The sequence below is a fragment of the Nannospalax galili genome, unplaced genomic scaffold (genome assembly GCF_000622305.1).
Source record: "Nannospalax galili isolate Female #2095 unplaced genomic scaffold, S.galili_v1.0 scaffold124, whole genome shotgun sequence".
In the NCBI taxonomy this organism is placed as follows: Eukaryota; Metazoa; Chordata; class Mammalia; order Rodentia; family Spalacidae; genus Nannospalax; species Nannospalax galili.
Window position 1 is genome coordinate 1,064,689 of NW_008352485.1, and position 16,237 is coordinate 1,080,925.

General features: G+C 39.8%; 1 protein-coding gene across 3 annotated transcripts in view; it reads left to right on the forward strand.

The window, feature by feature from the left end:
- Asb7 (ankyrin repeat and SOCS box containing 7) overlaps positions 1 to 9,743 on the forward strand; it is a 40,886-nt gene extending 31,143 nt beyond the window's left edge. For all 3 annotated transcript variants that reach the window (XM_029554305.1, XM_008849536.3, XM_008849537.3), the window contains one exon: positions 7,166 to 9,743. In XM_029554305.1, the coding sequence (XP_029410165.1) occupies positions 7,166 to 7,305 (140 nt within the window). In that variant the 3' untranslated portion in view covers positions 7,306 to 9,743. The remainder of the gene's footprint in view (positions 1 to 7,165) is intronic.
- The last annotated feature ends 6,494 nt before the right edge of the window (positions 9,744 to 16,237 follow it).

Consider the following 16,237-nt stretch of genomic DNA (forward strand, 5'->3'; position numbering starts at 1 on the left):
CTTTGTTTTTTTTTTTTTTTTCAGAAAAATGTATTTCAGCTGATGGTTTTATTACTGTCATTTTTAAATGAGTCAAAATATTTCAATTTTTTTTCAGTTTTCAAAATTAGATAAATATAATTCATACCAGCAAGAATTCTTTGAGGTCTTACCATTTAAAAGGTACACAGGTTAAGCTTAAAAGTTGAAGCCTAACGATATGTAACTTCTGCATTCAGATTATTTTTTAAGCACTAGGAATCAAAGCCAGAGCCTTGAGTGTACTATGTAAACATTTTGTCACCATGCTACATCCCCAGCCCTACATTCAGATATTTTTAAGGGTTGCTTATCAGCCTGGTATTGTAGAATCTAAAGAATCAAATTTGTGAATAAATTGGAAGATCCTCAGTTGCTACTTGCTTAACACTGGTATGTTTACTATTAGGTTGTGTAGAGGTCCATTATTTCTGAATGTTGTTTATAAAATTGTGCCCCTGCTAGGTGGGAGTAAATAATTCCCATCAGTTGAGAATTTTAGTGCCTTAGCTCCTAGAGGCGGTTTTCAGAGATTGGTCGTGTATAGAACACATCAAAAGTGCCAGGTCCCCAAAGTAAATAACCTTCAACCTTGCTAGTGTCTGCCACTTGCTTCTATTTGCTTTTACACAGCACCCTTTTAATCTTGTGGCAAGCTCTGGCCTAGACTCTTCTTAGGGCAGAGAATATGCTAGTTAGCTGAGTTTATGTTTAATATCCCAAGGAATTTGAGCTGACGCAGTGACCTGTGTTCTAGAAGACACCAGTCAAAGACTGGAATCACCTGTCAGTATGCTTCCAGTGGTGTCTAAAAGGTAGGACTGGGTAGAATTTTGATATGTGTGTTTTAAGGAATCCAGTAGCACCTAATGCTAAAAGGAAAAGTTGAAGTAGATAGGAATTATGTTGTGTAAACTGTTTCACGGGAGACTTAATCTGTCAAATACTTAAGCTAGTTACTTTCTGGAACATTAATCACTGATGTTTAAAATACTTTTATAAATATTGAAGTAACCAGAAACATGTTTTTGTTTAGATGTCAGCAATAGTAAAGTATTATGTTATTGGGAAAAAAAAAGTACTATGTTTATAGAAAAAAGATTTGAAACTAAAAGAAGATGAAAAAGGAAAAAACAAAACCCTTAAGGACCAGGGGTAATGATCAGTAGCTCAGTAGTAGAGTAGAGCACATACTTAGCATGCACGAGGCCCTGGGTTCAAATTCTTGTACCACCAACACAAACAAAAAACTTAAATATAATGTGCTAATAAAAGCTGTGGCTCCTCTCCTTTAATTTTAAGGAAGTAAAATGGACTGTAGCTTTCTGAGCTAAATCCAGTGCAGAACAGGTATAAGAGCAGACTGTCCCGCAGAAGGCCTGGCCATCATTGCCCTGGCCTACTATGCTGCTTCCCAATGCTACCTTGATTATCTTGTGGGGTAGCCTAGTATAGAGTACATTTTCTAGAGAAATTTGTGTGACACATTCTTAATCAAGATTGTTTTTTTCTAATGAATTAGAGATTTTTGCTAGACTGCCACATTGTACTCTTAACTTGCTTTCCATGCTTAACTTCCTTTAAAAATTTTTTTATTTAATTATTTTTATTTTATGAGTGTTATATCTGCATGTACATAAGTGTACCCATGTCCTGCAGAGGACAGAAGAGCAGGTCAGAGTCCCTAGAACTGGAATTACAGAGGGTTGTTAGCTGCCATGTGGGTACTGGGATTCAAACCCAGGTCTTCTGCAGAGCCACCAGTGCTTTTAACCAATGAGCCATCTCTCTAGCCCCTCCATACTTAACTTCTTAAAACTCATTTTCAGAAATAAATAGTGCACAGTTTTTATTCAAATTATACCAGGTTTTAATGCATGCTTATGGTAGAATTTTAAAATGGGAACTGAGATTAAACAGTTTTAGGAGATCATTCCAGATACTGACCCAAGATAGAGAGGCTCTTGAGAGGACTACAGACCCTGAAGCCATGTAGAGGAGAATTCTCCATCTGTTTCTTGGCCCAGTCCCATTCCATGTCCAGTCTCCAAAGAAGCCTGGGACTTAGTCTTTCATGAATTCACTGTTTCATATGTTTTGTGTTCATGTCTACCTAATCTACAGAATTAAATTAGGCTATCATAAAAGCCGCAATGGGTATGTCAAAGGGAGCTGGTTTGGGATGTTTAAGTTTTAAGTTATACTGTTGGCCTAGGTTTTGTCATTTATTCTGAACTGGACCCTTCAGAAGCAGATTTCCTATTTTGTACCAACCCAGTTATTAGTGATGATAGAGCTTCTTCACAAAATGGGGAGATTAACCCTTTGAACTGTTGTGTAATTCCATTGTAGTTCATTAGTCTGAACACCTTGTCGTTTTTCTGCATCCCCCGTTTGTAATTCCCTAAATTACAGTCTTCTAGGAGGTATCCCTTGTTTTCCTTGTTACAATCCCATAGATGGGGTGATTCTTATTTAACAGGTAAGAATTTATTTTCTAAGATGCCCAGTAAACGATGTGTGCATTTCTGTTGGTGTTTGTTTTTGCTTTCATTCCTTTCACTCTTTTTCTGTCTTCTTTCTCTTCCTTCCTCCTCTTCTTTTCCCCTTTACTCTTTGGACCCTGCATTGATGAGTACATAGTAGATGTTCAGGAAATGCTTGTAAGTGGCCTTGACAAGAAATAAGTCCTCATCTTTTAATGATATCTTCTAGTCCTAAATTTTCAATCATGAAGAAAGACTCCTGTGATGGTCTGTGGAGTAACAGTAGTCACCATGAGTAGCCTCACTCTGTATTTTTAGCCTACTGCTAATTCAGCATGCTGATAGATGACCAGATGAGTTACTATCCCTATGTAAGTAGAGAGCATGTAATAACACCCTCTCTTCCTCACTCCACATCTTTTTATACAGTAAAAGTCTTCACATCATGCCCTGTTGAAGTTGTGCAGTGATTTCTAGAACATGATTTCTAGCAATTTACCCAAGACTGCTTTCCGATAGTGGATTATTAGTTGCTCCTTAACTAGTAACCAACTAGTTTCCTTAGCATCTTAATACGACCCGGATGAAGACTGCCTTCCAGGGAAGGGCCTTCTACTGTCCTGGAAACAAGAAGCCAATGTTATCCCTACAAATATTTAGCAATTAATATATTAATATTTTAAAATTTACTTACCAAATGTTTGCTGTTTGCTTGGCACTCTTCTCAACATTTTGCCAAAATGAACATTTTTAATGTTTGTAAAGCCTTTGAGGTGTGTGCCATTATTAGGAGGAAACTGAGGCAGGAGGCTAAAGATCATGCAGATGGTAAGTGGTAGGACCCAGAACCAAACCCTGGGCAGTCTGGCTCCAGGGTTGATGTTTTTAAACCACTACAGTATGACCCTATCATTAAAAGTGATTCTGTAATCAGGAGTTAATATGTGGCCAAGAAACCTTTAAAATCTTTGGAAGATCACTTCTTCCAAAAATTAAAGGATGCTGTGGCACACTGCTTAAGGAGCAGGAAAATGGAAAACTGAGCAAAGCATTTCAATATACTTGGGCCTAGAATGTCTCCTGAGCGAAGGGTTCAGTATATGTAGGCTTGAACGGTCCTGGCTGAGCTCCTAGCTGACCACAGTACTAACTCACCAGCTACATGAGTGAACTGCTTTGCAAGAGGAAAGACCCCAGTGGAGCTGCTCCAGAAACACTGTGTAGAGCAGAAAATTAACATCATCAGCATCATAAGTTGGTTAGGGGAACTCAACTAAATATTAATAGTAGGGGTATCTTTAGTCTAATACTGATGGAAATACTACCATCCTTACAAGTTTCTTGTCTCTTCATGATCCTAGTTTCAACTTAGCGAGAGGAATCTCTGGCCACATTATAAAAAGCACAAAGGATAGGAGATGCCATAGTCATCTATGGGGAGGATGACTGCCACCAAGCAAGACTACCAGAGGACCCCCAGGACAACCTTTGCCTCCCTTTTTGCTTTAGCTAAGCAGATTTCAATAATGTCTTTTTTGCCATTTTGTTGGTGATAAAAGTATGAATGTGTCAACTTTACCCCATCTGTTTGGGGAGGTGGTTCTTTCCATTAAAATAATACTCGAGAAGAACCTGACATCTATTAGGAAAATCTAATTTTTCCCTTTATAGAGAGAAGATTCACATCTAATCCATGCTTTGGCTTGTATTTGCAGATCTCTTATATAAACATTTATTGAAAAATACTGACGTGGGAAGTACACCTGTGTTGGGCAATGCCCGTCGAGGACAGAAGAGGCTGTCGGATCCCTTGGAACTGGAGTTAGGCAATATACACTACACATAAAATAAAATAAAATAAAAAATAATAAAATATTAAAGAGAAAAGGAAGAAAAATACTGACATGATCTTCTGTTCTCTTAATAATAAGGTAGCCCATGCTTATTGATGAAAGCTAACAGAAAGGGACTTGATGCTGACATCGTTGTGTTCTGCAGTGAGTTGACTTTTAGAATTAAGGGCAAGCTTATTAAATACTTATTTGTTAAACTAATATTTATTGAGTGCTGTGTCAGGCACTGGGTTTATATTGGCAGAGTGCCAGACGTGTTCGCTCTCATGGAATGTCATAGTGAAGAGGATGGGGATTGATACATAAATGACAGACATATAAATATAAAACTGTAACTTTTATGTGATAGAGCCTGACCTAGTCATCTCTGCTTATACACATCTGTACTTGTGGTTGACAGGCATTTCCAAGAAAGTAATCACTTGCTCTGTTAGGAGGCCATATGTGAAGTACTTTCTTGGAAAGCAGTGTTCATCCAGGCCTTCCAGAGCAAAAACCTAAATCCTCCTTCCTGTTTTTTTGGTGCTAGGGAATTGAACTTAAGGGCCTTGCTCACACTAGGGAAGTGTTCTAGCAGTGTCGCTAGACCAGGAGATCTAAATGTTAAGGAGCCCTTTATACTTACAAAGAATTACTTAATTTTGCATTATCACCCTATATAAGAACAGTGCAAGCAGAGGCTGAAGAGATGGCTCAGCGGTTAAGAGCACTGACTGCTCTTGCAGAGGACCCGGATTCGATTCCCAGCACCCACATGGTGGCTACAAACCGTCCTTAACTCCAGTTCAGGGGAATACTCTTCTGACCTCCACAGCATTGCATGGCACAGGTGCACCCACATACATGCAGGCAATACCCTAATACACATAAAATAAAAATGACAAATAAAAAAGAACAGTGCAAGCAGGGAATAAAGGACGAAGAATAGCAGTGTTTATCCAGGCATAGCCTGTGTAGCCTCAGAGGTCCCCTGACCTTCCAGGGCATCAGTGAGGTCAGAATGATTGTCATAGCACAAGGCATTATCTGCCTTTTTCACATTCCTTCTCTCCTGAGTGTATGTGGAGCTTCCTAGAGACTAGATAATGTGATTTTTACTTTAATAGACTGAGTACAAAATGTATATGAAAATTCAACTATCGTCTTATTAAGTTTTACATTTAAAATATTGCAAGAATGTGAAAGAATGCCATTTCTCTTCCACCTTTTTTTTTTGAAAATACAGTTTTCATTTTGACATGTAATGGGTTGTTTCAATTACTTTAAAATGAACTAAATATTTCCAAAATTTCTGTTTTAACTTCTGATGTGGTTATTATCCATAGATACGGCCCACATCAAAGTTCTTTTATATCCTCAATAATTTTTTTAAAAACATAATGAGATTTGGGACTAAATGTTTGAGAGCCACTGAAATATACCATCACTTTGATTTTTTTTTTTTTTTTGGCATCTTAACCTCTCTGAGCTGTCAGTAAAATATAAAATGAAGTGGTGATATTATAAGTACTTCCCTTGTAAAAAAGAATTAAAGAACTTCATACATGTCAGGAGCCTGTAACAATTCATAAGCAGTAAGAATTCCTATGTGGTCTTTTTTTCATACTATTACCACTTAGTGGGAATAGAGAATGTGACTCCAAATGCCTGCTGAAGTGCTGTGGAAGGATTTTTGCTTGTATTGGGGATGATCAGTAATGTTTGGGTATAAAACGAAGTAGTTAAAAGAAAAAGAATTTGGAATTTATTGCTTTTGTTTTGGGTTGAATGACACTAGTGTTTATTGGCTGGTGGTCAGGGCGTGGATTATGAAGCAAGCCCTAGATTTAGACTAGCTTGAGATATCTTTCAGACTCTTCCCTGCACTGCCCAGCCCTCATCTCAGAGCCAGGGTTCTGCCCTGCCCTGAATGACAGCAACTAGGCAAGCAGAGACCATTTGCAAAGCTCTGTAGAGATTGTGTTAAGTGTCAAGGTTCCAGCATCCTAGCCTCAGAGCTAAAGGGCACACAGTCAGTCAGCATCCCATTCAGTCCATGCTTTTCTTGTGGAGAAACTAGGGCCCAGAGAAACAATTTGCTTACAGAAGCTTACCTTTATTAGACTTACCATCAGAGCAAGAACTATAATTCTCTTGATTTATAGTAGAAAGAATACCAGGCTTGAGATCAGAAGAACGTAGTCTCATTCTAAGTTATGGTTGGTTGTCTTACAGTGGGCAGGTTACTTAAATCCTGATCCTGAATATCCTTATTTAAAACTGGAGATAGAAATAGTTACCTGTGTCAGAGATTTTTCTGCCATTGTGATCAAATTACCTAACATAGACTACTTAAAGGACTAAAGATTAATTTTGGTTCATGGTTTCAGAGGGTTCCATCCAAAGTTTCTTGGTCTCCTGTGCTTGTGCAGAACATCATGGCAGCAGGAGCCTATGGTAGAGGAGGCTCTTCCTATCCCAGAAGACAGGAAAGAAAACAGAACAGGAATAATACACCCCAAGGGCCTGCCCCCATTGACTTAGATTCTCCAGCTAGCTCCTGCCTCCTGAAGCACTCCTCCTACCACTTGCCAAAAGAGCACCACCTTTTGGGGACCAAGTATTCAAATCAAGGACATTAGCTATTCGTAACACTACCACATGGTAAAGGGTTTTCCGAAAGACAGTGGGAAGACACCACATGAAGGTACGGAGGACAGTCCACAGCAGGTACTTCCCAAGAAGATAATTCTTTCCCAGACATCAGAGTCCCTCTTAAATGTAGTACTTTGTAGCTTTGTAACATTGTCTTTTTTTCTCTTGTTTTAGGACAGCCCAGAACTCTGCAGGACCTGTGCCGAATTAAAATTCGACAGTGTATAGGCCTTCAAAACCTGAAGCTGCTTGATGAACTCCCAATTGCCAAGGTCATGAAAGACTACTTAAAACACAAATTTGATGATATCTGATGTACCTGGACAGTGAGCAGGATTAGGAGTTATTCCAGATACTGAAAAGGCTTTTGGCCTTGCACAAAGTATATCCTATGCAATTTCTGATTTGCTGTAAAGTCAGAAAGCAGGTATACAGTTTTAGGTTTTTTGTTTGTTTGGTTTTCATTGTAGGGGAGGAATTTTTTTATATATACGAACACACACACACCACATGCTTGAAGGTCTTAATTTGGTTTCTTGGTCCAAGTTTATGAGGTCCAAGCCTTTCTATACAGTCCTACATTTAGAAAACTTTCTCCTAGATGACACAGGCAGGTTCGAAGTGGAGAATTTCCCCTTTTAGTACTCTGGCTTCATTGGTGAGCAAGGTACTAGAAACCAGCAGAATACTCGTTACAGTTGGGAGGTGCCAGGCTTTCCCGGGTGATGCTGAAAATTTCCCTCCCTGAGAGAAAACTTACAGTAATGCTGTCACCTCATTCATTTTTAATGAGTACAGATCAGCTATTTCAAAGTGTTCTCTTTTTTTTCCTAGTTAATGTAGCTTTCCAATGACAGTACCTCTGCTTCCTTTTGATGCGTGCTTGTTTTTAACTTTTTTTTTTTAACAACCGTAGGACACTACCCTGAGACATTGTATTTCAACTCCTGTCTCGTTGAATTGTGCTTTAAAAAAAAGTTAATGAGAAATGGAAATAACTTTTTAAAGCCAGTGTACTCTGTTTTTAGACAGTGCCTCTGTGCAGTACGCTCTTGGTGTACTCCCTCCACAATCTCACTCTTGTTCATTCCTTGGCCAGCTTCCATGTGCCCCTCAGAGCAGGAACCACCACTCCAGTTCCCACTGCAGACCCACAGTATGTCACTTGAACATCCTTTTTAAGTTTTGTGTTGTGTTTCACTTTAAGAACAAATTTCATGTCTGGATGGGTAGAGCGTTCCCTAGAAATAGCCCACATTCTTGTTAAACCGTTTGGCTTTAATGGTTAAATAATTTGGGATGGTTTCATGGTGATTTGTTTCCTTCCTGGTAATATCTATACATATATATATTTTTAAGGGTAAAATCTCTAATGGGCACACATTTGTAAACCTGCCTAGTTTCCTGATGTGCTAATTAAATATTTCCTGTCTTGTTTTAAGGGTAGCGACAGCGAAGCTCTTCAGGAGCTTCAGTCTCATTTCTCGTTTGGACATATGTGTGCAAGATAGGACTGGATGTGGTGAAATGTCGGTAGCAAAGGAAAAGGTACCGTAGACACTAGGCATCGGGAATGTGCCCTCAGCCACGAGCTCTACTTTGTTCATCCTTGTGTTAGTTTACTGGAGCCTTTTCCAATGCCCTGGTGTCATTCTTAGTGCTTTGACACATTTAAAACTTTATACAGTGCTAATATGTTATCAGAAGTTTACAAGATAAGGATTTCAACTCTTTTGTCTAAATTGCTAGTTTGAAGACAGTATAAAACTTCCACCTAGAAGCATAACTAAGCAGAATTAGGAGTCTACATAATGGAACTGCTTTCAGGCCAGCAGTTTGTTCTCTTGGCTATGGAATAGTCCTGGTATCAGAGTGTCACATTTGCCTGTGCCTTGGCAGCATGTAGATTTCTGAAGAACAGGCAGCCTTGGCAAAAAGGACTTCAAGGACTCACTGATGTGGCCCAAAGACTCCTGCAGGCAGCGAGGCAGCATGTGGCCAGAGTTAGAACTGATCCCAACACAGCTACTGAGCTGTGCTCTCACTTCACTCAGGACCAAGGTCGAGGCTTGAGACCTGTTAGCAGCCTTAGGGACGTGGTGTGACCAGGAATGACTTGAGTGTAACATCTGTTAAAACCCCAAGCCCAGGATGATGAGGAGGAGGTGGGAAGGAGCCTGGGGACCTGCACTTTGAGCAGCCATGTTAATGTCCCCGATGCACAGGGCTCATTTACATATGCGTGTATTATTTTATTCAGTTAGTTAAAAATGACTTTCACTCCCCAGCCATTCAAAGGATTCTGAACTAAGCCACTGAGTTTGAGTCAGGGAATTCCAAGTAAAAAGATCAGATTAAGACAAATCCTTAGTTAGGTGTTACTGCTGTGACTTCAGAAAAAAAAAAAAAAAAAATTATGAGCGGTCTTCCTGGATTTGAAATTTCTATTTAATGAAGAAGTGTATAATTCTATTATTTATTGTTTGAGGTTTATCTGGAAGCTTAAAAGAATGTCCTTTGTTAATAGAATTCCAGTCACAGACAATATTTAATAGTAACTGAAACGCCATGCAGTTGGTAATAGAGATGGTGATGAACACACAGGTACGCACTTGAACTTGATTGTCAGAGAAACATTCTGTGGTCGTGTGATGAGGAGTGAGAACAAGTGTTTTCAGAAAATCAATTGGCTTTTCCAGAATGTTGACTGCAAAGAGTTTAACGTAGTATCAGATTCACCACTGATTCTTTTGTTTCTTTTGAAAATTATCATTTAAGGCTATTACTAAAACTATAAAAATATATTTGGCAAGTACACCAAAGAAACCAGCTCATAAAAGATTATGATCATTAATGAACTGCAAACCTCATCTTTTGAAAACAAGGGTGTTTTTTTTTTGTAAATATTTGTGTTTATAAATGTACAGCAGAGTAAGAGTGTTTTCTAGATTATTTAATTCCCATATTTCTAAACTATTTACTACAGAATAACCCATGCTCATTAGTTTGGATGACTTGACTGTTTGGTTTTTTTAATTCATCATCAGTCATGCTTGGAACAGCATTTCCACTGGAGAATTCAGCGTTCTGGCAGTGGCAGGAGTGTACATCTGGAGCATGAGGGAATCTAGCATGACCTGTCAGATGCACACCCTCATAAGACACAAGAAAGTATAGCTTATGCCCAGAGTGGACCATACAAAACTGAGCTTCTAACCTCCCTACAGAATTGCTCTTTAGCCCAGGATGGGATTGGGATAAGGCCAAATGCCTACAAATTTAGCTTTCATGTGACTCCCAGTGTGTTATATCATAATATATTTTGTTCTTCCTTTGTAATGTAAGTTTTGCTTTGGGTCAGTTTGAATAAAAAAACTTAAATCTGGTTAAAAAAATACTGAATTTGTGTTTTATTTCTACTGTACTTTTTAATATCTCTTTGATAAAAAGAAATAGGAATCTGTCCCTTCATCAGCATGTTAGATCACTGGAAACTGGGTAAGAATACAAAAGGGAAGACAGCACCCCTTTTGATAGGCATCAGATAAGCCAATTTTCATCTGTTTATTTTATTTATTTATTTTGTATGGGTTTGTGTGGGTGGAGGTCAAAGGACAACTTGCAGGAGTAGGTTCTGTTCTTCCACCCATGGTCCACCCCAGTGATCACATTCTGGTGGTCAGGCTTTAGCAGCAAGTGCCTTAATCTGTTGAACCTCTCACCAACCCAAGTACACTTTGCAAATACTAACTAGCAAAAAACTCAATCTTGAGCATGTCGGTCCAGCACAGCCTTGACTGTGTTGGTCTAGCATAGAGCCTTCATGAGTCGTACCTGTCATCTGCTTCATGCATGCCATATCTTGACAAAAGAAGACAGTGCAGACCACAGCATCCTAAACGAAACAGCAAATGCAGGCATAGCAGGGCTGAGGTAGTTTGTTCTATCTACAAGAGATAGCGGCAACATAATTTGGACTTTGCACTTCTCTGTATAGCAGAAGCCCAGTTTGATTCCTGGGATATTCCAGCCTGCAGTGTATGATAGCATGCTAAAGGAAAGGAAGGACAGACTTGAACACCTTTGTGGGAAGGGAATGTGTTGGAATTAGAACTTTGCTCCCTATTTGTCCAGGGTTTGGCACAAATGAAGGCCAAGAATAGGACATTTGAAACTATGTCTAAATGGTCTTCAGGGGAATTCAAATTTGAAAAATTGCTGTGTTATTTGGAAATCTTGAAGTGATTCCTCTTCCAGTATGATGTAAGGAGTGTATTGTTTTCTCAGCTGAAAGACAGACTACAAAAAAATGGCTTGCTAGCTATTGGTAAAACAGATTATGTGCTTGATAAAAGAAATATTTCCACATCCATATAGTTGGGTATACATGATGAAGGTTTTGTGTCATCTGCCTGTATTTATATGACTTAATGCAACTCTTTGCTCCCTTGAGTGGAAGGAATGACACTTTGTATGTAAATTTTATTTTGTTGTTGTTGTTTTTAATACAGTAGCTCACCATGTAGCCAGGGCTAGCCTGGAACTCTTCCTTCTCCTGTCTTAGTCTCCTGAGTGCTGAGATTAGACAAGCTGTCACACCTGGCTCTAATGTTAGAATTGTTATTAGTTTAAACATTGATCAAGATCTTAAACGGCCACTGCCAGATCCTGAGATTTAATGGCCATAGATGATACAGAGGGGTGACAAGTAGATCTTAAGACTTTCTGAAGATCTCTGGCTTCATGTTTTCTGTTTTTTCGAAGGCTGTGGTAAATTCTATAAGTGTTTCTATATAGATTATGTTCCAGAAGAGTTTTGATTTCCAAGTGACATATCCTCAGTACCAAATCACATTTGAAAAAACTGAGGCTAGCATTGTGGGAATAATACCCTGAATTCTATGACTGTTGCTGGCATATTTGGTCTGTTTCTGTCCTAGATAGGGAATCCATCAAGCAAAACAATGTTTTAATTCCAAAGGCATATGGTATATTAGAAGTAAATGATTTGATTAAAATTATTAAGATAAAATTTATTTTTCTGTTGTAAATCATGACCTTTAGAAATTTCAGTCATTTGTAATTATGATTAATAATTAAATTTTGGCTTGTTCTAGGATCTTAAAAATCTCACTTGGAACTTTTTTGGCTTTTTGGTGTGTGTGTGTGTGTGTGTGTGTGTGTGGTGTATGTATGGTGCAAATGTGTATGCAGATGCGCTTGCTTGCCCCTGTAAGCATGTGTGGAAGCCAGAGATTGACACTGAGTGTCCTTCCCTGTTACTTTCCACATTATTTTTTGAGACACAGTCTCTCACTGAACCTGGAGTGTGCAATTTGTCTAGACTGGCTGACCAGTGAGCCCCTGGGATCTGTTTGTCTCTGCCCTTGAGCACTGGAGTTACAGTGAAGACCACCATGCCTAGCTTTTTAAAAACATGGATTCTGGAGAGCCAAACTCAGGTTTTCATTTTTGCACTGCAAGCATTTTACCCATATAGCCATCGTCTCAGCCCTAGAACCTTGGGCTGTCGTTCCCCCCGCCCCCCGCCCCGCCATTGGCTGTTTCCTTTTTTCTTTTTAGTGTTTCCTTCTGAGGAAACTTTTAGATTAATATAAATGTGATTTATTTTAAGTCATGTGAAGTGATTCACTTTTCTGTGAAATGCAATCTTATAAATCAGATGAAGTGGCTGTGTGTGGCAGTGGGATTCAGTTTAAGTTGAGAAACTGTTTTCTATCATGAGTAGACTGAACCTCTGACTGACACAGAGGTGATCCAGCTGTAGATTTCATATTTTGTCTGGCACACAGAGTCATATTTGTCCTGCTCAGCTTTGAGCTGACGTTGCTTTTCTTCCTCTGGTACTTCCAGGCAATTAAACCTTTAATGAACTATACGCTGTGCTTGAGGTATGGACTCAACTTCAGCTGCTTTAGAGTGCTGGTTATAGAGGTCCTAAGTTGCTTGGTTTCTCTTAATTACTTGAGTAGAAATGTAACTCAATTTTATTTTGAAAGGTGCCTACTAAATTGGTCTGGGCTGCATCCATTTCCATCTTGGGTAGCACACAAGAAGAATAGGTAACATTTCTTCCTGGTTAACCACTGCTGATAACTGATGTTCTTATATTCTAAAATGAAATGGAGATCTTTTTTAAAGGTTAAAAACTCATTCAGTTTTATGTCTTACAGGGCTTATACTGAGTTTAATATTGTATAACTGTATTCATTTAACAGTGAACCTAAAAATTTTATAGCCACTTTTGGAAAGAGCTATATCTTTGCTCTGGAAACTGTTAATGAGTATGTTAAAGCTGTAATGAAATGCCCCTTCTAAAAATAATTAATTATAAATAAATAAATCATTAAAAAAAAAACCCAAAAACCAACAACAACAACAAAAAGAAACCATTTTCTCCAAGTCAGCGGTCAAGGAGCTGCTTGAGACCCAGCTCCCTGGGTCTTAAACTTGGCTCTCAAGCAGCATCTGCTGCATGAATCCATTTTCCAGATCAGTAGCTGTGAGTAGCCATTGGTCCTTAGCCAGTGAGTGTTCTTCAGTCCTGCAAAGAAACCAGGACCAAGTAGGTGACAGTGTCCACATTCCTATCTCTGAATCGCAGATGAGTTTTTTCCTGACTCCTATTAGTACCGGCTTTTTGTCCTCTCTGGTCTCACCTTTTGACCTTTCCTCTGTCATAATTTCCAAGCAGTAGGCATTTGTGCTCTACTCTTGGGTGGCACCATGATGGTGAGTTTCCATAGAGCTCCTGAACCCTAGCTTTAGTACAAGGTGTCTCCCTCCCTTAGCTACCACAGTGCTTTGAGTCTCTGAAGAATACAAGATGCAACCTATGACTGTTCCCTCAGGTCTCTTGGGGGCTGGGTGAGCCTATGGATTCCAGTGCTCTCAGTTCTCAGGGCGGCTGGGTGAGGACAGAGATGGAGCCCTGCTCCTCACTGCCCCATGAGTTTTTTTCCCATGGGATGTGTTAGGGGGATGGGTTGTGAGAGAGAGGTGGGGAGGGAAAGAGAGTGAAACTCTGCTTACAATTCAAGCCAGTTGAGTAGCTGGGAGCTACAGTGATGCAGTAGTTCTGGCTCTTTGTTTTAATTACTGGTAGAACACAAGGTATGAAAGCTAGGCTTCCCAACAGTTCAGTGATCTGCTGTCTGCAGATGACTGGGTGCTTACTTTGCCCATACCAGTTGTTTTCTATGGAATAGGAATCAGACTATTAAGAAAGCAGTGATGGAATGGCATATGTATTGGCAAGAGCATAAGATTTCATTGGTACATTTCCTGGGTTAAAGTCCATACATGTACAAAATGCCTAGTGTGTCTGGGCCTTTATCATAGTTTTAAAATATTTCAATATAAATATTTAATTTTAAATATTTAATAAAATATTTAATTTTTTGTCATAATTCACCCTGACTGGCCTAAAACTCTTAACTCATTATATAGAGGCTGACCTTGAACTTATACCAATCCACCTTCCTCTGCCCCCCTAGTGCTGGGATAACATATGCCACCACTTCCAGTTAAAAGGTTCCATCTTGAGTTCTGGGGAACCCCATAACTATACATGCCCTTTGCTAGCCTGGGAGCCTGGCAGTGAGAATTGCTTTTTGCCACTTTGTGTTTTGTTATTGCTGTCTTTTCAAGGTGGCTTAGAGAAGGGAATTGGTGAGCTTGTGCAAAGATGCCCATGATGCGCACACAGCTTGTCTTTTACCTTTCTTGAACACTAAGAAATTGATGTATCTCCAGCCTTCCATCATTTAACATTATATATAATATATAACATAATATATAATATATATTAGATTAAGTTGAATTGAAGTAATGCCCTTGTGTCAGCAACTATTTGTCGCTTTAAAGTTCCCATGTAGCTGAAGCTTATATATCATAAGTTGATAAAGTTGCCATTTACCTGTCTAAAGCTTCTGAGATTTATGTAAGAATTTGAGAACTAGGTAGTCTAAGTTTGTAAGCATTTAAGTGACTGTGGCAATAGGAAACGCAAACTGCTCAGTTAGCTTTCATGGGCTGAGAACAGTGGCTGACTTAAGAGAGTGTCAAGTCTGTAGAGTTCTCCCTAGAGTACCAGTTTTTGAGACTAAGGTGATGAGCTCTAATTCAGAAAACACTGTTGGCTCAAATATACTATCCATAGCAACTTTTGAGACCCTGTAGTTAAAATTATAGTGGACAAGGTAGTCATTTCTCGTTCAACTTTCTGTCACACCAAATACAGGGTAGATGTGAAACTGACCATTGCTCCTCCCCAGCCTCCTAATCCCATCCCTGGCAGGTGTTTCTCAAAACTGAGGTAGCGTAGTTTAGGGTCTCCATCTGGCTAGGTAATGCCAGTAGAAGTGAGGTGAGCATCCTTCACTGTATGCCTCTCAGAAGAATAAAGGAATGGAGTGGGACTTATTGCCAAGGTCAGAAGAGAGACCCCGAGGTGTACCTGGAACCTACAGCGGAGACAGCTGGCAGACTGTCCATACCTTGGAGTCTTATAAAGACCTGAGGTACAGGAGAGTTCTGCTTCTATCACCTAAGCCCACTGTGGTCTAGAAAGCAGCCAGTCTACTGCAGCCAATACCCTGTTAAATCTGTCCTCAGGACACATTATCTGTCCTATAATGTGTAGTAACAAATGAGCATTGTCACCCATCCTGAGAGTGGGGTGTGTGTTTGTATCAAAGTCCTGGATGAATAAGGATGAGTGCTGATGAGTGTTGGGGAGGAAACTGGCCACCTCTCTGTCCATGGGGGTGGATTTCAGGACTCTGAAATCCCCTGGGGGCAGCGGGGCGGGGTATACACAGGTGGTCTTCCTAGGAAGAGGATCTATAACATTGTTACTGCATCATAAGTCTGAAACCCCAATAGTGTTCAGGTGCAGGACATTTGAGTAACCCCCAGTAGTTCCCCAGTATCTGGAGGGCTGGCTGACCCTTGGTGGCTCCTCAGAGAAACTGCCCTGATTGTGTACAGTGAGGTTTCCATGCTGAAGGTCTGCAAGAGTGCAGTATCTTGGGCTCAGCCCCTCTAGAAAGGGAAGGGAGACTGAGGAGGCGGTGGAGAGTACTAGTGCTTGGACTGACTAACTAGTCACTTACTAGCTCTGTTTCCCTGGTGGAAGTCAGGGCTGCCTTGGGCTGTTTCTCCACGACCTTCCTGCTCCAGTAGGGCAGATGCCTTCAACCTACCAGCCCGTAGACCCAACAT